This window comes from Merops nubicus, unplaced genomic scaffold (assembly GCF_000691845.1).
Source record: "Merops nubicus isolate BGI_N331 unplaced genomic scaffold, ASM69184v1 scaffold1876, whole genome shotgun sequence".
Classification (NCBI taxonomy): domain Eukaryota; kingdom Metazoa; phylum Chordata; class Aves; order Coraciiformes; family Meropidae; genus Merops; species Merops nubicus.
This window is the reverse complement of record NW_008612730.1, coordinates 48241-76061: the sequence shown is the minus strand read 5'-3', so window position 1 is coordinate 76061 and position 27821 is coordinate 48241. Positions and strand designations below refer to the sequence as shown.

The 27821-nt window shown below is 49.4% G+C and overlaps 1 protein-coding gene across 1 annotated transcript in view; it reads left to right on the top strand.

Annotated features, from left to right (window-relative positions):
- Positions 1–20934, top strand: part of LOC103774231 (S-adenosyl-L-methionine-dependent tRNA 4-demethylwyosine synthase-like) — a gene marked incomplete at its 5' end in the record, with an annotated part of 24071 nt that extends 3137 nt beyond the window's left edge. Inside the window, 2 exons of the mRNA XM_008941619.1 lie at positions 8434–8601; positions 20713–20934. Of these exons, the coding sequence (XP_008939867.1) occupies positions 8434–8601; positions 20713–20934 (390 nt within the window). The remainder of the gene's footprint in view (positions 1–8433; positions 8602–20712) is intronic.
- Between the last annotated feature and the right edge of the window lie 6887 nt (positions 20935–27821).

Below are 27821 nucleotides of genomic sequence, written 5' to 3'. Positions count from 1 at the left end.
CCCCAGAGCTGGCAGAGGGGCAGGATCCCCTCCCTTTAGTCCTGGTTTGCAAAGCTTTTGTCCAGCTCCCTACCCATGAGATGAGCCTTCTTTCATGGCAGGATCACTGGTGCAGGTGGCCACTGGGGTGGTTTCAGAGGCATCTGAGCTGTGCTTTTGAGCAAACGAGGGGTAGAGAATACTTCAAGGTGTTTTGTTGCTTCTCCCTGTGCAGATGCAGAATGAAGTAAAGAGCTGAATTTTTTTTCCTGTGGTGTTTGAGTGTTCAGGAATAAATGGTGGGTAGATGTCCTTCTCTGCAAAGAGCAGCAGTAGAGGGGCTGCATCATACCCTCTGAAGCCTGGGAGTTTGTGATTGCTCAAGCAGAGTGTATCCAAGCAGAGGGATCACAAACACGATCCCACAGCTTTCAAAGTGATGCCTGATACAGTAGTACAGAAAGTCAGGAGTTAAATTCTGACCCAAGCACAGACAGGTGAGGTTGGGGTGTGTTCAGGTCTGGCACAAGTCATTGCTGTCCCTATTCCTCTTCATGCACTCTGTGGATTGATCTGCACTTGGACTAAAACTCCTGCCAGCGTGTAGCTGGCCTTTAGTCCAGCCCAGCAGCTGTGGTGTTCACACAGCCTTGGTGACCTGGGAATTTTCCCCCAAAAGACTCAATATTCTTGATGAAAAGTAATTTTTCTTTTCCTCTGAGAACAAAGCATATTGAAAAATCTATTTGGCATGTGGCTAAGGCTTAGCTTTTCTTTATCAGAACCCTGATGTGCTAGGTTAAAAAGGCAAAGCCCAGGTCCTGCTCAAAGCAAATAAACAGAAAAATATTACAAGGTCCTGCGAAGCATCTGCCAGAAAATGAGGCTCAACTCAGTGGGATTTCCTGGTTAAATACTTGAGATAAATGACGTTCATTTAAAATGAATGTTGCTAATCCACTGTTGCTCCAGAGAGGCTCACGGGGTGCAGTGGATAGAGATTTAGATTCTTGCAGGGCTTAATACTTGTTCTCATTTACATGAGTATCTACAGCAGTGTAACTCTGTGGGACCCTATTCTCTTATTTAAGCCAATAGAAATTAGCCTTGATTACCCTTGTGTAAAACCCAGGTAAAGTAAGAATCAGTCGTGTGGTTATTAAATCATTGAATCACAGACTGGTTTGGGTGGGAAGGGACCTTTGAAGGTCATCTTGTCCAACCCCTCTGCACTGAGCAGGGACATCTGCAGCTAGAGCAGGTTGCTCAGAGCCCACTTGCACCTTTGAACTGTGGCTGTATCTACACATCCTCTCCAGGCTGTCAGTAGCTTTATGGCTGTGCACATGCAATGTGTGTGTCAAGTTCTCACCCTGGCAAACACAGCTTCTGGTTTTGGAGCTCCTTCAGCAGTGATGCTGGAGATATGGTTGCTCTGCTCAGAGCTGCAGGTGAAATGATGTCCCCAGGGAAGCAGGTCTGTATTTGCTGAAGTGGAGCTTCATCTTACAGCTTTTGCCTCCTGCCTGAGCACAACCTTGCTGCTTCTCACCATCTGTTTTAATTTAAGGAAAAATAATAACCAAAAAAAAGGCCAGTCTGCCTTGTCCTGTGTTTGAGGGCTGTTGATACCATGGTGCTGTCTGCAGGCAGGACTTGGGCAGAGCAAAGATGAGTTGTAGCAATGCACAGATTTTCCTCAAGCCTTCATGAAATCAGGTTTCATCCCCTTGGAAGCACTGGTCCCTGAGGATTTCTCTGCAGCTCCATCACAGCACCCTGGTGCTGAGCTTGTGTTGGTGGATGAGCAGAGCTGAGGGTCATGTTCTGGGATTGCAGCTCCTGCTCTTGGCATCTGGGGCTCTGCTATGGAGTTAAAATGACCATGTAAATGTCTGGAAGGTAGGACCAGAGGGAAATATCTGTCCCAGTGTGCTCTGTCTCATTGTATTAAGCAGTAAAGATAACTTAAGTGCTTAAAATAATGAGCAGAATGAGCTCTGCTTTAATGAGTTTTTAATTGCAGGCAGCAAGAGGTGCTTGCCCTCACCTGTTAAAAAGCTATTCAGTCTTGCTGCCATTCCAGTCTGCATTTAGATGAAGAGAAGGTGGACTTAAAAAAATCCTAGTCCCAGTGCCTTGTAATTAAATGAATCTGAACAATATATCATTTCTACACCTGAAAAAAAAAAACCAAACCAAAACCAACAAACAATTCCCCCCCCCAAAACCAACTGACCACTTAATGTCAGAGTTTTCCAGTTACCCTACCACAGTTTCTTCCAAAAGTGAGTCTTTAGTCCAAGCCTGTAGTTAGATACAAATACATTTCTGAAATTGAGGAAGAATTTTTGCAGTCCAGCACTGGGTTTGGGTGCACGTGTAAGCCTGATGAAAATCCAAGCTAAAATAGATTGTTCTCATCTACTTCTTGTGTTCCAGTAAAGGTTAGTATCTAAAATGAGTGGGAAGCACAGGGCATGGAAATTGCATTAGGCTTGTGAGGCTTTTAGAGATGACCAAGGAAAGCTGTAGAAAATAGAGTGTGTGTGGAGACTGGTTGAGTGTGATGGTCCCAGTTTGCTGTGCTCAACTAGCAGCCTGTAATAATGAATTTCTGTTCATGCCTTGCTACTTGTTTGCAGGAGAAAGGCTGGCACTGTGGACTGGGTTTTGCAGCTTGGGAAGGTGAGGCAGGGTAGGAGCTGGGTGAAAATTCACCTCCTGCTTTCCAGTCTGGCTTTCTACTTGTCCCACCTCCCTCTGTGCAATCATTCTTTAACAGGGCAGGCGGGTGAATGAGTTAAATGGGGCCATTTCCCTCTATCTCTATTGGTTTATTTTGAAGAGCTGGAATGAGAGACTACATCCAGAATTTCAGTGTTTAACTTTTACAGGAGAAGTTCATTTGGCTTTAAGAGGGTTTCTGAAGACTTATGGTCCTCTGTAGCACCTCTCTGCATATAGCCATACATGTGGTGCCTCTGGAGAGCTGGTGTTAAATATTGGGGTTCTGCTGCATCACTGATCATTTCCTGCTTTTCTGATTTAACTGACACAAATAAACCAATGTCCTTCATTAAATCAACTTGAAAGGGATTATTAAAAACAAGCAACGAGCCTGAACCCACTCCAGCGAGGAGCAGACATGGAAGAGAGCTTGTGTATATAATTTGGACAATGCCAGTGCTTGGATCATAAGTGTTTTTATTGCAGAGAGTACAATCTATCAACGTGTCATTTGAGGCTTTTTATATTTGTCTTGGGTCAGGGCTGCCCCAGTTTTTAAACAGTGGCTCTGTCACTCAGCAGCTTGGCCACCACTTTTGGGTTTCTGTTAATTCACACGAGCCTCAATTAAACAAAGTTATAATTTGTGGGCTAGGAGTTAAGAGAATTCTCTTGTTTGGTAATAAATTTGGGCAGCCTGCAGTTTCAGAGCTGAGAAACAAAGCCCTGTGATATTTAGTTCCCCAGTATCCTTCCTTCATAGCCCCATGGATTAAAATGATTGCTGGCTGTCCAGATCTCCATCAAGGAGCCAGATTGCAGTGGGAGAAATGTGCTTCTTGCTGCACCAATAATCATCTTGGCACAAGGTGTTGCATGAATCCAGTTGTGCCCATCCAGCTCCGTTACAGCAGCACAGAAATCCAGAGCATGCCCACCATGGTTACTCTGGATTTGTCCCAGCAGAACCAAGAAGAGCTGAGATGCTTTTCAAAAGGCTCCTCCGTTCCCAGGTATTTGGCCAAAGCTACGTGGCACGATTAGGATGCTAAAAGCACCCTTATTAAAGATTAATTAAGAGGCAGCCTCATTGATGTTGCTGCTGCAGGGAAGCTGGCACAAGAGCTTAGGGTCTACAATAGGCTGGTTTCCTTTCTTAATACTTGATGTCTTAATAACTGTCTTCATCTATTACTGAAAAACGTAACATGACCGCCCTAATCAACCGTTCACATTTTTTAAGTGGTATCAGCACTGTTAATTAACTCAAGTTTTAAGAAGTTGGGGAAGTTGAAAGCTGATGTGCTTTCGTTGGGTGTGCTGCTAAGCTGATTTTCATTGATTTGTGCTTGTGAGTTAATCAGCCATCCCAGCACTTAGTTATTCCATTTGCCTCGGCGCTTTCTTCGCTTGTAAGTGATATCTTTGAAGTTTATTAGAAGAATGAGTCATGTTGGAGCTTCCTAAGAATTTCCCCCCCCTATAGTCATACATTTTTCATGATGCTCAAATCATAATCTGTATAATGAGCACGGGGAAAATATTGCTGTATGCAGCTGCATCTATAGAGCTGAACTTGGGAGATACATATGCTGTTATTTGCGTGGCTGGCTGCTCTAATCCAAAAACATTTAAAATCTTTTTTCAGACTTTAATGGCCGGGCTAAAAAATTAATGTACTCCCCTGTTTGGCACTCCCCTGACTTGTCTGTGGTCGTGCACAGTCAACCTGCTTCCACACAGGCTCTGAGTTATGGTGTGCAGTTCTAATATCCTTTGCTCGGGCAGATTAATAGAGGAGGTCCCTCATAAATTCACCAGCTAGAAAGTAATTGCCTCCAAAACTTGCACAGTTTCTAATTAGCAGGAGTCCTGTTTCTTTTGTAGCCCGATTCAAGCACTGTGTGGTTCACCTTGCTATAATTTTAAGTGTTTGCAAAGGATCTGTCTCTGTTTATTGCTGGACATGACATGTTCAACTTCAGTGGAGGTAAATTAGGTCTTAGGAGTGCAGCATCAGCTGGGGCCAGGTGCCATAAACATAGCGTGGATGCAAATGCCACTTAAGAGTAGTAGAAATGTTCTTCACAGAGGAAAAATGTTTGAATGCAAAACATAATCATCCAGAAAATTGTGTGCTTTGTTTTGGAGACCGGTGCTTGATGGGGTTTTGTGACTGGAATAAAACAGCTCAGCCCAAGAGCAAAGGTGATGAAACCACCCAGAGAGGTGCAGAGGAGATGGGCTTTGGGCTCAAAAAGAAAAGGTGCTTCTTGTGTGAGCTTCCCTTTCTGGGTGCTGGTGGGTTTGGGACCTGTGTTGTGAAACCACAGGTTAAATCAGTTCAATGATCCTTTAATTAGTTTTATCCAGAAAGAAAGAAGGAAACAATATATCTCAGCAAGCCACATACTGCTGAGCTAATTTATGAGAATTCTTCCAACATAATTAAAGATTGAGCAAGGCAGTAGTGAATTTGAGATGATGGCTAAGAGTGAATCACTAGTTTAGGGGGTTCATGTGATCAAATCTACATTCTGAGATTTCTCAAAAGGATGAGGCTGAAGTTGGGTGGAGTGGGATGTAGGAGAACTTGGGGGGTTGCACTGCTTCAGTCCATTTACTCTATTGGGTGGTTGGAAGAGGAGCTGGAGCAAGAACCCAGTACCTCTGCTGACTTAATGCAGTTAAATCTGAGATGAAGGTGTCTTTTGAACCATGCCACTTCTAAATTAGCCAATAGTTTTGAGTGTGCTTCCAGAAAGTGATCAGAAGAGCACTTTCCCCAAAGACTCATACTCCTGTGTCTTCACACTAGTGACCTACAGAGCTTTGCAGACTGATGTGCAGTGGGAAGCTTCTCTGTGCTCTGCCCAAAGGGTCATAGAATAGAATCATAGAATTAAGTTGGAAGAGACCTGTAAGATCCTCAAGTCCAGCCATTGCCCCAGCACTGCCAGGTCACCACTGACCCGTGTCCCTCAGCACCACATCTCCACGGCTTGGAAACCCCTCCAGGGATGGGGACTCCACCACTGCCCTGGGCAGTCTGGCACAGCCCGGAACAACCCTCAAGGGGAAGATGTTTTCCCTAATGTCCAACATAATCTGCCCTGACACAATTTGAAGCTGCTTTATCTTGTCCAATGGTTTGTTCCGTGGGAGCAGAGCCCAACCCCCCACTGGCTCCAGGCTCCTTTCAGGAGCTGTGCAGAGCCAGAAGGTCTCCCCTGAGCCTCCTTTGCTCCAGGCTCAGCACCCCCAGCTCCCTCAGCTGCTCCTCACAAGCTGCTTGTCATATCAGCCTGCACGTGCTGGGTACTTCCCAAAAAAATGGCTTTTTTGGGGAGCAGATGCAACATGCCAGCACTGTGACCTTACTTCTGCCAAGTCAGGAGAGCTCATGAACGACGGTGCTGGCCCTTTGGCTGGCAGCTGGTGTTGGGTTGGAGATCCACAATCACTCCAAATCAATCTTGCTGGAAGCCCCTTGAGGCTTCCTGGGGCCTTTCCCTCTGGGGTGACTGCTTCAGCTCACTGTGTTTCACAGGGCAGCATGGGCTCCTTCTGCAGGGGTAGGAGGACAGAGATTCCTCACTTGTTCTGGTGGCCTTTGACCAAAACAACACAAGCTGCTTTTTAATGTCAGCAAGTCAATCCCACTCAAACCATCAGTTTCCCCACAGCACCAGCTTAAGGCTGGATCTTCACCCTCCCTGGGCACGTGCAGGAGGCTCAGGCAGAGGTGGACTTTCTCCCAAAAGGTCCTCACTGTCTGCTGCTTCACTTTCAGCAAAAGATAGGAAGAGTGAGATGAGCTGGAGGGTGTTTTTACAAATGCCTTGATGGTTTTGGGTGTTTGCTCATGTGCTCGGCCCTGAAAAATAATCTGTGTGCTCACTGACTGTGTTTGCACTGGCTGTACTGTGCTGGTGTTAGTTTTGCTTCCAAGAGCCCCGTGCAAATCATTGTCTCTCTTTTCCAGGTTGTAAAGAGAGGGGAAGAGCATGTCCTTCCAGGAGGGTGTTGACTTGCTGGCTTCATTAAGGATAATTAGGTGCTGGGCTGCTGCAGGAAAACAACTTAGATGAGGTGGGAGGCAGAAGCAAAGCCCTGTTTTCTCTGGGGGAGCTGTGCTTTTGCCCCCAGGGAAGATGCTTCTGGTTTAGCAGAGGTCTCAGGGAAGGGAATGGATGATGTGGCACTGGACCATGCAAATTCACCATTTCTCCATCTTTAAAGCCCAGTTCCATCCCTCTGGTTTGAGCCTAAAATTAGCACTTGTATTCAGAAGACCTCAGGGCTCACAGACTTCCCGTGCTTTGTTCCACTTTTACACCATCTCAGTTCTTTGTAGTCATTTTTACTCTGTGCTTTCAAGAATCAGACACTTTGTGCATGCACAGAAGAGAAGGATGATCTGCACGCTTGAGGATATTCCCCTCCATCTGCTGTTCTTTGGAAGAAAAAGTGTTTAAAAGAAATCTGCTGTTCCTCTGGGCTCAGGCTGTTGCTACCCTGCCAGCATCTGCATCTGCACCTTTCTCCTGATGAGCCACAGCTCTGCCAGTGCTTGGTCTGGGCACCTCTGCCCAACCCATCTACACATGGACACGCTGCACATGGAAACGTAATGCTCTACAGATCCCCATTTCTTACACCAAAAGTGGGAGTATCTTAGTTTTTCTATAAAATGACCAGTAGTTGAGAAGAACCTTGAGATCTCAAGATCCAGACAATCATGTGCAGAAAGCTGTTGTACTCAGTCTCCAATGCTGATATTCACAGAGCCCTGGGTCACGGTGACCTGGGTCTCATTGCCTGAGCACCATGGAGAAGCCAGAAAAGGGATTTTGGAGTGCAGGGACTGTCTTTTCATCTTGATTGCCAAAATGGCCTTGTTCTGGGGCAGTTGCAGCAATTGTCCACAGCTAAAATGAGCAATTTTAGTTCTCTTGTCATGAAGGTGAACAGCTGGAAGCAAGGAGAGCCAGCACTGTACAGCTGGAGGAGCTTCCCTGGGCACAGTCGGGGAGGATGGCTTTACATGTGGCTGGTATGAGAGGTGTGGGTGCTAGAGGACAGTGGCAGAAGGGGGGAAGTCCTTACTTCTGTGGGATGTAGGATAGTTATCTCTAGAAGTGTCATATCAATGTGTTGTTTTGGTTGTTTGTGAGGCTTTCTTCCAGGCATGTCACATTGCAACACCACGTGACCTTTGAGAAGGTCTCTTGGTAGCACAGGAGCATGAGCATCTTCCATTTGAATGCTTTTAAATCTACTTTCCAAGATAAAGACTAACCTGTGTTTTATGGCTGGGGACACGTGGGCACAGGCCTCCCCAGACAGTGGCTTGGTGGTGCATCACTGGGGGAGAGACCAGGTTTTGATGCCAGTTCCAAATTTTCCACCTTTCCATAAGATACAGTGTGAGGTGGTGAGCCCCTGGCCCAGGCTGCCCAGAGAGGTGGTCACTGCCCCATCCCTAGAACCATTCCAGGTGAGGTTGGACAAGGCTCTGAGCACCCTGCTCTAGCTGCAGATGTCCCTGCTCCCTGCAGGGGGGTTGGACTGGATGACCTTTAAAGGTCCCTTCCCACCCAAGACTGCCTGTGATGCTGTAAGGGGGTACAAACCAGACTCGTTCCAGGGGTTGCTGTGGGGCGCTGCCCCGAGCTTGTGAAGGGTCCAGCTGACAGTGACTGTCTCTGTGTTTCTTCTCAGGGTGTGACGTACTGCGGGGAGAGCTCAGCCAGCAGCCTCACCATGGCCAACGTCCCCTGGCACGAGGAGGTGGTCCACTTTGTCCAGGAGCTGGCCCACCTCCTCCCCGACTACGAGATCGCCTGCGAGCACGAGCATTCCAACTGCCTGCTGATAGCTCACAAAAAGGTGAGGCTGTGCCAGGGTCTGGCACCTGCTGTCTTCTTCTTGGTGTTGCACAGTTGCCTTCTTCCAACGCATTTCCTCTCTGGAATGAGCTGGACACTTCTTAGGGGGGGAAAAAAAAATGCAGAGTATCTCTATCAGAAAAGGGGTAGCAGCTGGTTGTGATAGGACAAGAGGAAATGGCCTCAAGTTGTTCCAGGGGAGGTTTAGGTTGGATGTTAGAAAAAATGTCTTCCCCAAAAGGATTGCCCAGGCTTGTCCCAGGCTGTCCAGAGCAGTGGTGGAGTCCCCATCCCTGGAGGGTTTTCCAAGCCATGGAGATGTGGGGCTGAGGGACATGGGTCACTGGTGACCTGGTGGTGCTGGAAGGACAGTTTGACTTGATGATCTGAAAGGTCTCTTCCAATCAAAGCAATCTATAATTTCATGTGATAACTCACAGCACTGCTGGGACATTCCAGGCAAGAAGCATTTGACAGCTCCAGGAGGAGCTTGGTGTTGTATCTTGTGTGCTCTGCCACACTCACTTTGCATTTTTTGAAAGGCAAGAACAAATCTTGTGGATGTGGGTCAGCTGGTTCTGTCTTGTTTCTATGTTTTCATGATGGTTTTCAGTGATCTATGCAGCTCAGTGAGGAACCTACACCAGAATGTAGGTCAGGGCTGTGTTCCTTCTCTCCTGGATGTTCGTGGTATCTGTCAGAAGTGTAGTTCTCCTTCCTTTCAACCAGAGTTGAAATAATGTCTTTTTCTTCCTTTGAAGAAATAATTTTGGCAGAAGACATGATGTGAATGTCCACAGAGGATGATTTCCTTTTGAAACCAGAGCTGCCTTTCTCCAAAACTGTTTTGCAGGACAAATGAAGCACCTAGAACAATTAGAGGCATTAGAGCAGGTAGTGGTGCTGCCTTCTGACACCAGCCCAGCATCTCTTCTGCTACTGGAGTGCTTCACAAGGCCAAGGATGTCTCAGCAGCCTGTGTGGGTGTAAAATGGTTTCTTTGAAACTTGGGTCCCTTTGTAAATAGCATCAATGCAATCTGAAATTCAACTGAAGTATCAGAAATCAAATTAAATCTTTTTTTTTTAAAAGGATACAAGATCTGCAAAATATCAAAATATCAACATTTCTGAGCTCTGGAAAAACTTACTAGAAAGATAATAGAACTGGATAATAATGTGCTAGCTAGGCAGCTGAGGGAGCAGCTACTTCTTCTGCTAATTGTGATGGTTTTAGTTACTCTTGGCATGTTCTTTGTGTGTGTTTGCAGGAGTCCCAAACGCTCTCGTGTCTCTCACTTCAATGGCAGCTGCTTTGAGCAAGGGTTTCCCTTGTGGGGAATAACAGGTTAAAATCACCCCTTCCAAAAGATCCAAAGTATTTTAGGTCAGTGTTTGCCTACAATGAGTCTCACTGTTGAAAACTTTGGTGCAGTTCCACAACTGTTGCTGACTTCTGCTCTTTGCTGTTTTATCCCAACGGTGGTGAAGGGAGAGAACCAGAATCCTTGGTGTTAGTTTGGGTTGAATTCACCCTCAAGTTGCTTTATTTACAGTCTGGGGCTTGGTGGTTGCCCCTGGCAACTGTGCCTGAGCAAATCCTTGAATGCAAAATACTCTTTTTCCCCTTCTAAGGCGAAGGGCCCAGGGGAAGAAAGGAACCAGATTGCCACCAAACTTATTGACACGTAATTTAAGTAACACCATTAGTAGCAAGAATAGATTGATCCTGGCCCAGGAGGAATTCAACAGCTCCTTTGCTTTCCAAAGCCATTAGGAGAGGACATCTTTTGGAGACAGCCTAGACTCAGTACTAAAATAACTAATAAAACCTAAATTTATTTCTATTACGTTTAATTCTGAATTTCAGGCTCCAGTGGAGAATAAAATTTGTCAGTGTGTATTATTTGCAGAAAACCTGTGCTCTGGGAGCAATTAAACTGCAGTGAGTAATTGCAAAATCAAAGGTGCCTTTAAAAAAGTTAAGCAGTTGCAGGAAGAAGGTAATAAAAATCATTAGGCAGTGTGATTTATTTCCCTGTTTCCTGCTAGGTCTGAGTTTTGAGGTGTTCAAATAATGCTCATATGGATAATTTGAGATGCCAGCATTGAAATTCCAGCCTGTGTGAAAGAGTCTGGAGGTGTCAGAGAGAATGCAGCTTGTTTATAGCCTCTGCTCCTTGATTTATGGGCAATCATTGATGGGCATCTGCTTCCTTGATGAATAATAATTCAGGATTTAAGCTCTTAAGGCCCAGGATTTAGGTAGAAAAAGAGTTTTGGGGTAGAAGAAACTGCAGTTTGCATGCCTGGTGTTTTCTTTCCTCAGGAAATCAAGAGGCAATACAGAGATAAGAGCTGTTGCATTTTGGGGGAGTACCTCAGTGTCTTAAAAAATCTACCATTAGGCTTTCAAGTCTTGACACCCTCCTATTCTTTTTTTCCCTGTGGACCTGGTGTCCAAGTGTCCCTGCAGTTACAGGTGAGGTGCTTGTGAAAGCTCTTGGGACTCAGTGGGTCTTGGGAAGTGAGAGATGTCCCACTGACCTCAAAGAGCTTGGAATCTGTGACCATCCCTGCCCCTTCCCTGGACACTGGGATTGATTTCCCTGCTAATTAGCCTTGCTTAGCACAGGGAGTAGCCCTGAAATCCCAGCTCTTTTTGCCCTCTTTGGAGGTCTCAGGTGACAGGGTGAGATGAATGGCTGGTGAGGTCAGGAAAGTGGCTGTCAGCATCCTTCTTTGCCTTAAGAAATGGCCATGCCTGGCTTGCCCAGGCAGATCTGAGTCCATGCCCCTGGATGCAGACATTCCCTCATGGTGTGGATGCAGCCATGTGCCCCAGCCCTCCCTTGGCTCACCAGCTGGGATATTTCCCTGGGGGATGTGGTCTTGGTTAGCATTGGGTTCTCCAATGTGGCAGGTTGAGTCTGACATCCACAAAATAACCCAAGGCAGGTGCTTTTAGGAAGATCCCTGTAGTTGTTTGATTTCCCATAACCAAAATGCAGTGTTGAGGGTACCCAGGGTACCTCCCAGGCAGGTGTCATGGGTAGGTTGAACTGAGATGACCTGGGAGGAGATAGCAGCCTGGTCAAAGGTGCCCATCGCTCTCCATCAACCAGGAAATCTTGCCAGCAAAAGGGAATCAGCCTTTTCCTTCCCACTGCATTTTCCAGCAAGCTCTGTACCATGGGGGCTCAGGTGGGCCGTGGAGGCTTCACGTGTGTCTTGGCTGTGCTTGCAGAAGGCTCAAGAGGTTGGGTGAAGGGCATTGAAGTTGTTCCATGCTGAGTGTTTCATCTATATTTAGGGAGGAAAAGGAAACACTTAACTACCAGCTGCAGATCGACTAACAAGGGTTACATTAGAGAAAAATAGTCCATCCCATTTTATTTCCTTCCTGCCTTGCAAATCCTTTGGAGGGTGTAGGCTGTCCTTGTGGCCCAGCATCCCAAAGCCAGAACTGGGAGCACATTCTCAGCCTGCTCACTCATCAGCCACCCTGTGCCTGTGAGACCTTGTCAACGCAAGGGGAAAGACAACTTGGGTTGCTGCTTCATGTCAGAAGGTCACTAAGTAGGGGCAACATCCCTGGGTCTACAGCAGAAGACTCCCCAGCTGAGAACAAGGTGGGGAGTAGCCAAAGAACAGCCTTAGTGCAGGCAGGAAGACAAAATGTTATCTTTCCTGGAGGTTTTTTTTCCTTTCCCTTGTCTCCTTCCAAATCAGAAGGTGGCTCTGCTGTGCTTGATCTGTTAGTTATTAAAAGAAGATCACAGTTGTGCTAAAGTAATCCTCTTTCCATCCCCTGGAATTAAAACTGTCTGGATGTAGCCCTGGCTTAATTGGCAGAGGAGATGTTCTGCTCTGGAGCAGGTAGGGATTAAAAACCCCAAACTTAATAATGAATCTTTTCTTTAGAGTAGCTGACACGAGAGGATGTAGTTGAGACTCTCAGCTCTGCATGTCTGGAGTCCTGGCTATTACCTTCTGTTGCTCACTTTTGTGACTTAATAACCAGCTTAATCTTAATTCCTGCCTCATAAAGCCTCAGGTTACAACAGGTAATTAAAAAGAAAAGTTTTTTTAGTTTTTTTGTTTAACAAGCAATATGACTTTGTTAAAATGAATTTATCTACAATATTTCTTCTTCTTTTCCTGAGCGACTCCAGTTCAGTCACTTCCAGTGTCAAACAAAGGGAGGCTTAAATAATTGTGAGCCTTAATTAGGTGAGAAACTGTGTGGACTAATTCAGTGAATTATTTGTTTGACTTGGAGAGCTTCATACTGGCAGGTGGCAAAAAATAGTCATAGCAGTTGGGTAATGTGAGTGCACTTTGCTCTCCCATTGTATATGATCTGTTTAATAATAGCTTGTGTGAAAGTGTAAAAGCTGTTTTGTTTATTGCAATGATTGGCTGTCTTCAAATTTAAATTGAGGAGCTTGGGATTGGAGCCATCGAGATCATTTTTCCAGCTGCCTTTTTGATGTCCTGCCCAGAAAACGTGGCTGATGGTGGAGACCAGAGACAGAAAACCAGTAGCTTAAAGCTGCTGCATTGCAAGTCTGGAGTAGTGGCCAGCTCCCAAGCAGCACGACGTGGCATTGCCCTCTGCTTGGACATCTCCTGTGTCAGGTACCAGTGACCTTACAGGCTTCTAAGCCAGGTGACCTTGGGAAGCAAGGTGGAGTGGGAGGGTGTGATGGTATTTCTCAGCAGGGGAATCAGAAAGGTGAGGATTGGTAACTCAGCCACGTCAAGAGCAAGATGACCCTGCCTGCCCCAGCTTCCCGCTCAGCCTTGGCTGCTGTGGTGTTAGCACACAGAACCATTTGGGTTGGAAGAGAACTTCAAAATCTTCAAGTCCAACCATTAACCCAACACTGTCAGGTTACCACCAAACCCTCAGCACCACATCTCCATGGCTTTGAAACCCCTCCAGGGATGGGGACTCCACCACTGCCCTGGGCAGCCTGGCACAGCCCTGGACAAACCTTGTGGGAAGAAATTTTTCCTCATGTCCAACCTAAACCTCCCCTGCTGCAACTTGAGGCCATTTCCTCTTGTCCTGTCACTTGTTCCCTGGGAGCAGAGCCCGACCCCCCCCTGGCTCCAGGCTCCTGTCAGGAGCTGTGCAGAGCCAGAAGGTCTCCCCTGAGCCTCCTTTGCTCCAGGCTCAGCACCCCCAGCTCCCTCAGCTGCTCCTCACCAGACTCGGGCTTTAGACCCTTGCCCAGCTTTGTTGCCCTTCTCTGGCCACGCTCCAGCCCCTCAAGGGGCTTTTTAGAGTGAAGGGCCCAAAACTGAAGCCAGGATTCAAGGCACAGCCTCAGTTCCTGCAGCCTAGAGGAGTCCAGCTGCACCATCTGGACAGTTCCTGAGACTTCTGCCTGTCCCTGATAGAAAACCCAGATGTGTCCATTACCCCATCAAACATGTGGATGCATTTCACAAAGCAGTTCTCTGCAAGCTTTGTCCTGTTCCTTTAGGTCAGATATGCTGCAGCAGACCTGGGGTCTTGAGGTGTCCCTTGGTCACTCTGGTGACAATGAAGATGTAAGTGGACACAAAAGGGATGATGGGGTTTAACTCCTGCCCTGCCACACGGCCAGCATAAGAAGGAGCCAGGATAGATTTTTGTATTCATATATAGATATGAATATTCAATATTATGTATATGAATATTCAACTTGAAAACAAGTTTTTTGAATTTCAGGACCATAGATGCAGAAGTACAGAATTAAAAATAAATCAATTTGCTTAAGACCTGTGTGCAAAGCCACACTCCATCTCCCCAGAACAATGCCTGGGCTTGATAGCAAAAGAAAAGATTTAAGTTCTGCAAAGAATGTGTTTCAAGGAGAGCTGCTGCAGATGAGACTGCTGAGGGTGTCCTGACTGCTCCTCCAAAAACTCACAGATAGGTTTTCTTCTCAGGAAAGACTGTGAATGGGGGGTAGTAGTGGGGGTTTCATAAATCCCTCACTATTGAGGGTGGCAGAGCCTGGAGCAGGCTGCCCAGAGAGGCTGTGGAGTCTCCTGGTCTGGAGAGATCCCAAACCCACCTGGATGTGATCCTGGGCACCCTGCTGTGGGTGAGCTGCTGGAGCAGGGGGTTGGATGAGATGATCTCCAGAGGTCCCTTCCAACCCCTCCATGCTGGGGCTCTGTAAATGCTCAGGTGCTGCAGGGACTGTAATGTTTGGTGGGTCTGAATGCATTATTACTATTAAGAGAAGAAAAGTCTTTGTGCACTAAGTTATTTTTAATGGGGGCAGCAGCCTTGGTGTTGGCCCTTGGGGGGGCTGGTTGGTGGGTGGCAGGTGGGAAGGGGCTGTGCAGCCCCTCCCTGGGGGCAGGAGATGGGGAGCAGGGCACCCCAGCAGCACAGAGCCCCTCAGAGCTGTCAGCTCCTGGGGCTTGGCTGGGGTTTTAACACTGGGGCCAGGAGAAGGCTTAATCATTTCTGGATGTCTAAGAGCAGAGCTGGCAGTTGGGTTTAATTTGTTTTTTCGGGATGGGACATAAAAGTGTGGACTGGGAAACATGGGACCTGCTGGCCTCATAAAAGCTGACTTGCTGAGACTTGCTTTTGGAAAACGGTCCTTTAACGATCGAAATAAGCCCTGGCTGAAACATTTGGCAGGTTTTGAAATGCTGGGAGTGGCAACTGGCAGAGCCACTGGGGGACTGGTGGCATCTCCCTGTCCTGGGTGATGCTGCACCAGGTTCTGGGCCTCCCTGCCCCTGCAGCACAAGCTGCATTCCCTGCTTACCACCGATGGATTTTTTGGTGTGTGGTCTTTAAAACAATGCTTAAAACTGCTGTATCTACCCATTAAACCCTGTGCATCTGCCTGGGGAAGAACCCATTTGTCAAACCCCTAAATCTTCGTGTCCTCGAGTAATTAAAGAGTAGCTGTTGCAAGACCCAGAGCTCTGCTTTCCCTTCCCAGTCTTCCCTCAGCTCCTCAGGAACGCTGCGTTGCAACACAGCTCCTTGGAGAAAGGCTTCCCATGGCTCTTCTCCCTGCTGGGGACAGGTTCTGGCCTTCCAGAGGCCTGCAAGGAGCTGCTAGAAGGTTTTGCCTTGCTGCACCCCTTTTATCCTCTTAGGATATCATCCTCTTCAGCCCTTTCCTGAAAAGAGAGATATTTTAGAGAAAGACCAGAGTGAATGTTTCAGTGTGTTTTTCTTGGAAGAAAATCTAACATCATCCTTGTTAGGACAAACTAATTGATTTTTGGCCCACTTCCCTGTTTGAGCGTGAGCGTTCCGTGTGTCACCATCTCCGCCTCCCCTCCGTGTTTTAGCCCTTTGTGTAAACCCCCTGTTTGCTTCTTGGCAATTATGTCTGTCTGGAGGAATGTAGGAAATTGTACTACTGTATTGTCCTCGATCTATATGCAGACTTATTTACCCCCTCCAAATTGCTTATGCAAATGTGTAGATAAGAAAATGTGTAGCGTGGTTCTTCTTCATGAATGTTGATGGGTTTCTAGTAGCAAGAAGCTTCTCTCCTCTGCAGCTGAAGCAGCTGTAAACTTACTACAGGAGATAATTGAAAGAAAATTCCTGTTCCTATCCACTCTTGGGAGCTGTAAGAGCAAAGGGAAGCATTAGCCATGCTCTGATGCTCCCAGGTAACTTGGTTCTCCATTGTAGCCTTGGCTCCTCATTGCCTTTGCAGGCTGTAGGTTAGTTCTGCTACAGGCTGTTTGAGGGACTGGCTGTGTCCATGGACAGCACAACCACAGGCAGGTAGCTCTGTCAGCTGGGAGGAGTGGCTGATGCCAGAAGGCTGTGCTGCCATCCAGAGTGAACTGGGCTCTCCAGTTCAAGAGACAGGGAGCTACTGGGGAGAGTCCAGTGCAGGGCCACTGAGACCATTAAGGGAATGGAGTATCTCCCTTATGAGGAAAGGCTGAGGGAGCTGGGTCTCCTTAGCCTGGAGGAAAGGAGGCTGAGGGGTGACCTCATTGATGTCTATAAATATGGAAAGGGCAAGTTTGGGGAGGACAGAGCCAGGCTCTTCTCAGTGACATCCAGTGACAGGACTAGGGGCAATGGGTACAAGCTGGATCATAGGAGGTTTTGGGTAAACATAAGGAAAAACTGTTTCTTGGTGAGGGTGACAGAGCACTGGAACAGGCTGCCCAGAGAGGTTCTGGAGTCTCCTTCTCTGGAGACATTCAAAACCCACCTGCACACATTCCTGTGTGACCTTCTCTAGGTGATCCTGCCAGGGGAGTTGGACTAGATTATGTTTCCAACCCCTAATGTTCTGTGACTCTGTGGCTCCCCTGGCTCCATCCATGCCATTCCTGGCAGAGGTGTGCAGGCCCTTGACAGATGTCCCCAGTGGTGGTCCACCATCACACCTAGATCTGCTTTGCTGGCTCCAAAGCCATGACAAGTTTCCCCTCGTTTCCTTTGCCTCTCATTTCCATGGCCTGCTCAGGGCAGAGCTCCTCACCCTGGCTCCGTAGGATCTGCCAAAATGAGGCAGGTTTTGCATTGCTGTGCCCTGGGGCCACGTCTGGAGGGAGCAATTGGTGGTGGGACCATGGGGACCAGAGCCTGGGGACCTTGGGAATGTGAGTTCTGAGGGGAAGGTGTGTGCTGGCTCCTGGGTCATCTTCCTGCTTGAGTGAAGTTTGCCTTTCCAGACAACACAGCCTGGCTTCAGAGCAGGCTGAAGGAGCTTTATTACTTTTTTTTTTATGATGCTAGCTTTAAAAAGGAAACCAAGGGAAGGGTTTCAGTCATTTGTCTTTTGTGGATGCATTTATCACCTGAAAAGACTTAACCAGGTGGTGGAAAACTCCATAAGATACCTGACAGCATCAGTCTGAAGTAACGCCCATGTTTGGCATTAGCTTCCCTGTTAGATGGATGTTGTCAAACTATTTTTGAGCCTTAAAGCCTTTGTTATCTCTGGAATAATCACAAAATTGTTAAAATCCAATCTGTAAATCTTGTGGGCCGTTGAGGCCACTCTCCCCCACCCCATGTTTCTCTGGTTTTTATTCCTCAGCAGAAGTAATTGCTTTCCATGACACACTTAAAGGATTGCTCCCATTTCTTCGTGTTTTATGGCCATGCTATTGCAGCACTAAAAATGTTTAATATTCTTTAATCTGCTTTTGTAATGAATCCCAGGCAGCCCTCAGCTGGAATAGCTGCCTTGGGTCAGGAGCTGCACACTCAGGTGGGGTCACAATTCCACAGCCTTTAAAACCTCACCTTGGTGACCTAGCTGGAGTCCAGGATGTGGAGCAACAGGAGGCCTGTCCCACACAGGAGTGGTTTTGTCCCTGGGGAAGAGAACATAGTGCTGGATGTGAGGGGGAGAGAGTGATGAAGGGAGGAGAGGGCAGAGGTCCTTCCCTGCCACTCACCAGGCCACTTCTCAGCATCCTGCCTTGCTCAGGAGCACAGCCCAAAAGCTGGTGGGTCTGGGCAGGTTGCCTTGGGGCCAGCTAACCTGCTTGAGGCTCTACAGGGGGAGCTGGCCAGGCTGGATCGATGGGATGAGGCTCAAAAAGGCCAAGTGCTGGGTCCTTCACTTGGGTCACAACCAGCCCCTGCAATGCTCCAGACCTGGGGAGGAGGGGCTGGAAACTGCCTGGCAGAAAAGGTCCTGGGGGTGTTGGTCAACAGCCAGCTGAAGATGAGGCAGCGTGTGCCCAGGTGGCCAAGAAGGCCACCAGCACCCTGGCTTGTGTCTGTGGTAGCGCATGGCCAACAGAACTAGAGATGTGATGCTGCCCCTGTGCTCAGCACTGGTGAGGCCCCACCTTGAATCCTGGATTCAGTTTTGGGCCCCTCACTCCAAGAAGGACATTGAGGGGTTGGAGTGTGTCCAAAATAGGACAATGAAGGTGTGGAAGGGTCTAGAGAACAAGTCTTGTGAGGAACACCTCAGGGTGTTAAGCCTGGAGAAAAGGATCATGTCCCTTGGGGTTTTTTTTGTCCTTACTTTGAGAATTTACTGAGTGTTGGTTCGTTTGAGGAGGAGCAGGGAATCATAGAATCACTGTGGTTGGAAAGGACCTCTTGGATCATCAAGTCCAACCTCCTTTCCAACATTTCCCTTTCCACTAGACCATGGCCTCAAGTGTTGCATCTACTCATTTTTTGAACCCCTCCAGGGATGGTGACTCCAACACCTCCCTGGGCAGCCCGTTCCAGTGCCTCACCACTCTCTCAGGGAAGAAATTCTTCCTAATATCCAATGGAAACCTCCCCTGACACAACTTGAGGCCATTTCCTCTTGTTCTATCATCAGTAATTTGGGAGAAGCGACCAACACCAGCCTCACTCCAACCTCCTTTTAGGTAGTTGTAGAGAGCAATGAGGTCTCCTCCAGACTAAGCAACCCCAGTTCCCTCAGCTGTTCTTCCTAAGGCATGTTTTCCAGCCCTCTCACCAGCCCCATTGCCCTTCTCTGGACCCTCTCCAGCACCTCCATGTCCTTCTTATCCTGTGGTGCCCCAAACTGGACCCAGGACTCCAGCTGTGGTCTCACCAGTGCCAAATCCAGGGGCACCATCACCTCCCTGCTCCTGCTGCTCACACCATTTCTGCTCCAGGCCAGGATGCCGTTGGTAGCCCTACACACGGTGTGAACTTGCCACCTGGCACCTCCACATGTGTTGGGAGGGAAGCTGAGGTCTCCTGAACCTGGATGCTCTTTGGGACCTGCTGCTTTACAGGTGATGGGTTGTCTCCTCTGCTTCACTGGTGGCCATGCATGCTGGAAAGGACAAGTGGCCTTGCTGAAGCGTGGCCTCTGGGTCAGCCTGTGAAGAATGAGCGTTGGGCAGGTTACCTGTGGTGAGGCTTGTTGCCCACCACGCTGGCTGCAGCCTCCCAGCCCACTCTGAGCAGGGGAGGAGCTCCTACAAGAGTCCTCCTGCAGTGACGCCGCCAGCGGGGGATGAGCGTTAGCAATGTTTGAGTGCAAAATTTTGCTGGTCTCAGCAGTTTCCCCAACCAAAAAAGCTTTTAGCTCTTGGGCAGGGAGTCAAGTGCCATTCTAAATGCACAGCCATCAGGTTTCTGAAAAAAAATCCAGGGAGTCAGTCTGTTTTCGCTCTTTTTTTTTTTGGATGAAGTGCATAAGAAGCTCTTAGCTCAGAGAAATCCTAATTGAGGCTTCAGTCGAGGCTGTTGCTAAATTAGCAGAGCAGGTCTGCTAGACAAATGCAGCTTCAGCTTGTCAAAATAAGCAAGTCTTAAAATTCTCACGTGGAAAAGAGGATTCATGTCATTAAACCTCTTTAGCTTCTCCTGTTCCCAAACACAGCCCCTTTCAAGAGTCACCCAGATCCATCCCAGTCACTGCAGCCCGTGGCTGTGGTGTTGCTCCTGCACCATTTTGCCAGGCCCTGGATGCTCTGGAATTGTTGTTGCATCCTTTGAACCTGGGCTTTGGATATAACTTAGGAAAGGTCATTTCATTGAGGTGTACCTTGGTGGAGCATTACTTTCAGACTTAGGTATTTCCTCTTCCAGTTCTCCAAACCAGGGTCTTTCAGGTGTAAGTGATGTCTGTCAAGTGCAGCCACATCTGGGAAGGCTTTGGGCTGCACCATGGAAGAGAAGAGTTCCTCCTGGCAAAGTGGGGCTGAAGTCATGGTAGGGTCCAGTAGAATCATAGAATTGTTTTGGTTGGAAGAGACCTTTCAGATCATCCAGTCCAGCTGTTCCCCAGCACTGCCAGGTCCCCACTGACCCCTGTTAACACATCTGTCCTCAAACCCCGTGGGCGAGCCGTGGCTCAGAAACACTTCAGTTCTGGGTCTTTGAAGTTCTGAGTCAAAGAATCTGAATTTCTGATTCAGAGAATCCAAATTTCTGACTCAATTTTTTTTTTGTAAAAACCATAATTCCTTTTTTCCCTATTAAAGCAGTTCTACATGAACTTCTGGCTGGAAGTTACCGTTGACTTTACCCTGGACCTTAACGTGGCTAGAAAACCCCAAACAACCTCCGAGCTGGGTAACCAGTGCCATAAGCACCCAGCTCAGCTGAGCCTGACCCTGTTCTGTGCTCCTCCCCACGGTTCCCTGGCTGATGACCACCTTTCTTCTCCTTGCAGTTCAAGGTGGAGGGCGAGTGGTGGACGTGGATCGACTACGAGCGCTTCCAGGAGCTGGTGCGGGAGCGCGGGGGGAGCGGCGGCTCCGCGCCCTTCGCCGCGGCAGACTACATGGCCAGGACCCCTGGCTGGGCTCTCTTTGGGGCCAGGGAGAGGGGATTCGACCCCCAGGAGCTCAGGCACCAGCGGAGGAACAAAGCGAGGGACGTCTCCGGGTGCTGAGGTCGGCCTGGGGCTGGCTGAGCTCTGCTGCTGAGCTGTGCTCTCCGTTTTGAAGCTCACGTCGATTTGTTTGAATCTGTTCACCCGAATTTTTCTGCTGTTTGATGTTGAGGAGGGTGAAGGGTTTAAGCCTTCCCTTCTGTTTTAAGGGCTTCTTGGATGAAGATATTTACTATGCTCTCCAGCTCAAGATCGATCACAACTGGTGTGTGCCAGCAGTTCGTGGTAGCTGGCAGTGTGATGGGGAGGGCAGTGGCTGTGGTCTCCTCAGTGGGCAGTGTTTGGAGCTGGATGTGGAAGCAGAGCTTTCATTTGACTTCTGTGCCCTGCTGTGAGGAGGTCCTGGCACATCCTGGCACCCAGCTCAATGGCCAAATGTTCCATGTCCATGGGGATAAGTGCCAAGGGGATTTCAACACCGCAGGCAGGTTGGATCTGTGCAGGTAGGACCATAAATGGATCTAAAAGCCTGAGTCCTGCTGGAAGTATCACTGTACAGTGACAAACACTGGTGCCAAATCCTATGAAGACCCCAACCCCAAGAAGCTGGAGCTTGGGGATGGTGTAAGTGACATCTCTGCTCTGAATATTGCCTGCAGCTTCTGATGATCATCTGCAGCTTCTGGCATCTCTCCAAATATCTTCCAGCTTCGTGGGTTTGGCAATGAATGTTTCCCCAGTAGTTTTATCCCACTTCTCCAGCAGCCCTAAACAAACAGATATGACTCTTCAAAGCCCTGCTAGGCTCCTGCTGCTGGTGAGGAGGTGCTGTGGGGAGCCAGCAGGCTCAGGCATCAGCAGATGGTGCCCAGTGTCACTGCTGCTTTGGGTGGAGCTGGTAACCTGATGTGAATGGAAAATGAATCCAGTCAAGATCTCTTGTGTGAAGACACCAACTCTTCTAATTTGGGGGGGTGATGTCTAGGCATGGGGTCTGGTGACATGTCCCTGGGTGTTGCCTTCAGTTGCTGAATGCCTGAACGAGGCCACCACTCTACTGCTCCCTGGCCAGCTTCCCCCACCACTGCTGGTGGCTTCCACCCTGGGGCAGCCCCAGCCCTGCTCCAGCTGAAGCCCTCTGGCTGAGGAGCCTGACAGAGCCAGCAGCAGAAAGAACTTTAATTTAAACCCAGAGGTGTCAGCTGCTGGTGGAAAGAAAACCAGTCGTGCTGGGGGGCTCTTGTTCTCCCCTTGAACTCCAGGAGCACAGATCAGAGGTTTTCACAGTGCTCCCAGCTTCTGTGCTGGCCAGAGCCTGCAGCATGAGGGGGGGACTGTTCCTCCAGCAGTGATCCCTTTTTAAACATGAACCTCATTTCTTAGACTGTACAAAGTGTTTTTAAAGAAAGAAAATAAAGTAATTTCCATTTATTGAAATAACTTGATGCTGTAAGAGGTTTCTTCCTGATCATCCACCTTCCCTCCATCCTTCTCCCTGTGTCCCCACCTTCCCTCCATCCTCCTCCCTGATCCTGGGTCTGGTCCAGCCCTCCATGGCATCCCAGGCTGCCCTTGTGCCCTGACTCCCAGGGTGGCTCCCTGAGGACAAAGGTTGAGCTTCAGCTTTGAATGACAACAAATATATTGGTCTCCAAAACTCTGCAGCAGGAAAACATCCCCCAGACAGCGGATTGTCATCCCTCAGCTTTGTCTTCTGGCTCCTCTCCTAAGAAACCATTTGTGATGTTAGAGCTGCTGTTGTGCCTCAGGGGAAAGGAAGAAGGTGTTGGAATGAATTGAAGGAAGAGCATCTTTTCCATGTCCTCAGCTGCAGATGGAGCCAGGAGCTGGCACAGGCTCCAGGCCCCGTGGGGTGGGACCTGCCCCAGCAGTGGGAGCACCTGCTGCTCCAGCAGCTCTTTGCCATGAGGTGGAAGCAATTAATCCAGAAGTATTTCAGAGGAGGCACTTGTATTTCTGGAGCTGAGCTTTCATGGAGGTGAGAGCTCCTGGGTTCCTTCCCCTCCTCCTGGGCTCCACCTTTGTCCAGTCCCTGGGCAAGTGAGACCAACCAGCAGCTGCTTGCTGCAGTGGGGAGGGAGGTGGCAGGAGCTCCTGGGTCTCGTTTCTAGCAGTGATGGGACAGTCAGGATGGGGCAGGGAACCCACACCAGGCACTGCCTGACTCCATCATCTGGTCTTCACTTCCAAAAGTGACAACTTACACTTCCAAAAGTGACAATTTACACTTCCATTCCCTATGTGATTTCATAGCCCCTCAGACACTGAGGGGCTGGAGTGTGGCCTCCAGAGGACAACGAAGCTGGGGAAGGGTCTAGAGCACAAATCTGGTGAGGAGCAGCTGAGGGAGCTGGGGGTGCTGAGCCTGGAGCTAAGGAGGCTCAGGGGAGACCTTCTGGCTCTGCACAGCTCCTGACAGGAGGTTGAGGCCAAGCAGGGGTTGGCCTCTTCTCCCAAGGAACAAGTTGTAGGATGAGAGGAAATGGCCTCTGGTTGTGTGTTTTCAGATTCTTCCCCATCTCATTTCAGGGTGGGCTCAAGCCTGTCAGGGTGGGTGGGTGCTTGTGGTGTCCTGGCTGTGGGAATGCAGAGCAGGGGACAGCCCTGGCTCCCCCACTGCCCTGTGACTGGTGGCATCTAGACAAAAAAAAACCTCCTCAGGCTAGATGAAAGTCAATGAGAGGACTTGGAAGAAATCAAGTGAAAAACAAAACTTGAAAGAGTTCAGAACAGCAGCAAGTGCTTGGAAAAAAAAAATGTGCTGAAGTGCTGCTGGGAGAAATCCTCCCAAACGTGGTGCTGGTTTTTCCTCTGATGGAGCCTGGCTTGCCTAAGCACGAGCCAGTTCAGCTCCCTAACCCCGCTGAGGACCAGTCCCTTGTTTGCAGGGTGGTTTGGAAGCCACTGGCCATCCCAGGCAGGTGGCTGTGGGTGACAAGGGACATGTCCATTTGTCACCAGCACCAGCTCCATCCCCTCCCTCCTGCCACTGCATCTCCTTATGCCTTCCCTGCCGCTGGGATTTTGGGGGGGCTGCTGATCATAACAAAATCCTCACCTCTGGGGCAACCATCTGGGAGTTTGAACCATGGTTGCCTCCCCAAATTCCATCCTCTTCACCAGGGGCTCAGAGCAGACTGGCTGTTTGAGTCATCTCCCTGCTAAATCCATGTTATTTGGAAAACAGCAGCCAGGGGAGGAATGATTGGCTGTTAAAGGTGGCAGCCCCCCGGGGCCGTGCCCCAGGAAATGTGAAGCTGATGTCAAGCTGTCTGCAGCCCCCAGAGCTGCTGAGCTGGGGTTGGCAACTGGTGAGTTCTCCATCGGATGGGACTGGGGGAGGACAGCAGGTGGAACCCCACTGGTGTCCCTGGCTTCTTTTCCCCTGTAATCATGAAGATGGGACCTGGCTGTGAAGTTTTGCAGTGAGATGAGCTTGTTGCAGCTTTTGCTGGTGCTACAGCCCAGCCATGAAGCTCTAGAAGGGGGGAATGATCCTGCAGGCAGCTGGTGGATCCCCAACAGCATCTCCCACCCTTGTCAGAGAGGCAGCAGAAAATTCAGCCTCTTTTTTGGATTGAGTTCTGTGGCCCTGCTCAAACCCCTCCTGGTGCAGCTGCCCAGCATGAAGATGATGGTAAAATATTGCTCTTTTCTCCATGTGCCCACTGTGTCTCTCAGACCTTGGCAACCTGGGCCAGGGACTCAGCACCCTCATCATCAAAAATTTCTTCCTTCTCTCTAGTCTGAATCTCCCTCATTTTGTTTCAAACAATCACCCCTTGTCCTGTCCCAACAGGTCCTCCTACAAAGTCCATCCCCAGCTTCCTGACAGGCCCCTTCAAGCCCTGGCAGCCCCCAGCAGGTCTCCCCAGCTGGAGCCTTCTCCTCTCAGGCTGCCCCAGCCCAACTCTCTCCTGCTGGGCTCCCAGCAGAGGGGTTCCCCCCTCGGGGCATTGCTGGGGCTCCTCTGGCCCCTCTCCAGCAGTTCCCTGCCTTAATGAGATCCTTCAACTCCTTTTTTTAATGTGAAAACAACTAATTATCAACCGTTATACAATAAATAATAAAAATCTCAACAAATATAATTACTTGTGGCTTACGATTTCTATTTACCACTTTGGGACAAGTCTGGTTTCAGATACTGCTTTCCCCTTCCCCTCAGGGGATGGGACTGACACACCTCAAGGTACTTTTTGGGTTTTGGGGAGCCAGGGACCCCCCTCCTTGCTCTTCCAGCTGTGGACAGCTCTTCCAGACATCCCTTGTTGCCTTTGATCTCTCTATGGCTGCAAGCCAGAGAAATGAAGACGCATTTTTGAACCTGGGGGTTTAACTTGGCCTTTTCTCCATTTATTTTTTCACTTCTTGCCCAGGTGCAGGCTGGGCACATAAAGCCTTAACCCATCTTCTCCATTCCTAGTTAACATCCAGCCCTCTGCCTGTGAACTGCTGCACACCAAGGTCTGTTTTCCTCCTTGGGCATGGTCAGACCTTCTCAGGAGCTGGTGGGGTGTCCATAAACACGAGCTGTGCCTGCAGTGTTGAGGTGATAGAGGTTCTGGCAGAGTTGTCCTCTCCAGCACATGGTGCCTGGGGGGTTTGCTGCACTGCTCCTTGTGTGGGAGCTAATAAATACAAAACCCCCTTGGTCCCTCTGCTTGGGATGGATGCTCTGTGGCACATTTCAGCACAACGTGGGGCTCCCAGGGGGGTTTCTGGTGTGGTTTGGTCTCCTCCACAGACCACCCCATGAGTGAGACAATGCATCCTCCACCTCTTCTGGAAATGTCCTCTCCAGCTGAACGCAGAAGGAGAAGCAGGGCTGAGCTCTGCAGGCAGGAGCTGAGGCTGCAGAACCACCACTCATAAAATACTGTTCTTTGGCAGCAGGTTTACAGCATCACAAGGAAAGCTGCTCTGAGCTCTGCTCAGCTGATGAGGGTGATGCCCAGATACCTGCCCTGCTCTGTCCCAGCATCTGCTCAGGCAAAGCTCTTGGGTTTCTTTGCACAAATAAGCTGCAAAAGCTGCTGGACACCGTGGAGGAACTGCAGCAAGAGAGGAAGGTCCAAACTGAGGTTCTTATCCAGCTTTTATTGCCTCAAGCCTCACTCAGAGGGATGGGGATGAGGTCACTGAGCCCAGGCACACTCGTGACATCTCAGGGTGGTGACTTGCAGGTAGGTGCACAGCCCCACGCCCTGGCCAAGTGGAGGCTCTGGGGACATGGGGGCACAAAAGCCTCCATCCTGCAGGAGCCATCTCCAATGCTGAGCTGCCCACTGCCCTCGTACCCTGAGGAGAACAGGGTCTCTAGAAGGTCTGCAAAAGCCCACTTGGAAAAGGAACAGAGGTGTGGTGGGTGTCTGTGGCAGGCTGACCACCGGGTGCCCACCCAGCTGCTCCCTCACCCTCCCTTCTTGGCAAGGTGGGGAGAAAGTAAGGTGAGAAAGCTCACGGGTTGGGAGGAGCTCAAAATGAAGCACCAAACCACACCCCCTGGTCTGTGGAAGCCGTGATGAATGTCTCTGGGCCACACCAGGTGCTGCTGGAGCAGAGAGCACAGGAGGAGCAGCGTGGAGCTCAAACCAGTGGTGTCACCTCCCTTGCTGCAGGCACCACGCTCCAGGAGCGTGCTGAGGAAATCACCAGCTTCCCTTCAATGCTTTTGTGGCCGATTTAACATGTCAGGGGCAAAGCTGGTTGCTCAAATTCCCAGCTTGTTCCTCTCATGGAGGTGGCCCATCATCTGGAGAGCAGCAGTGAGCATCCCTCTCCACCTGCACCCTCATGCACTGTGGTGAAGGTGGATGTGGCCAACAGCAAAACCCATTTGCCTCCTCCAGTTCTTTTCATAAAATCTCCATTTCCTGCAGTTTCTGCTCTGTCAGGTGGGTGTTAGAAGGTGTTTCCCATGCCCCTGAGGGCCCTGCTGGTATGTGAAGTAGCAACGTGGCTGGCAAATGGCTCTGGAGGAGGAAAACCAGCAGCAGGTGACTTCTCTACAGGTGGATGTGGTTTGCTGTAAGGACAGCAGGAGGGTGGGACTCCAGGGCACTGAGGAAGGTTCTAAAACCACTGAGGAAGGGGCTTGAACTTCAAAGGCAGATCAGTGAGCACGGAGGAGTTGATGCTGAAGAACATCTCTGTCTTCCAGGTGAGTTTTGCAGCCTGGTGGGCCCAGGGATGGGGATGTGCTGCCCATGGTGCCATGCTGGACTGGCTGGGAGGTGTGGGGGGTGTTTGTGGTGGCTTTGAGGGCCCATTGGTTGTGTTTCTTGGGGACCCTTGAGGTGAGGAGTGCTGGTAGCTCTGCCCTGCCAGACCAGGCTCTGCTCCAGGAAGGTGAGGAGGGTGCCTGGCAGTGGGGTTAGAGATGGAAGATGAAACCTGCTGGGAAATTGCCATGAAATAGCACAACAGTTGCTCTGGTTCTTTCCAACGGCAGAAAAATTAATCTTAGTATTTCAAGAGCTAAGAAAAAAAGGGTCTGCTCAGGTCCTTTTGAGAGCTGCTGTGATCTCCCAGAGGCTGAAAATTCACCCATAGCAGGAGCCCTCCCAGCACAGACAATATTCAGTAAATTCAATGAATTCTGCCCTGCATTTGATGCTACCTATGATAATAAAGCAACCAAGAAATTCCAAACAGGAAAAATCTGCCTCTTCTCCAGGCTGAACAACCCCAACTCCCTCAGCCTCTCCTCACAGGAGAGCTGCTCCAGCCCTTGGATCATTTCTGTGGCTCTCAAGCCACAACCTGACATCCCCCAAAAGACCAGACAGAGCAGAAGCAGCAGCTGATGGCCTATGGCTCTGGAGGGTTTGTCTCCAGCTCAGCCCCAGGGCAGGTGGTGCAGAGCTCGGGGGGCTCCAGCTGCTGGTGGGACCATGGCATGGGGCAGGCTGGGGCTGTGAGGGCTT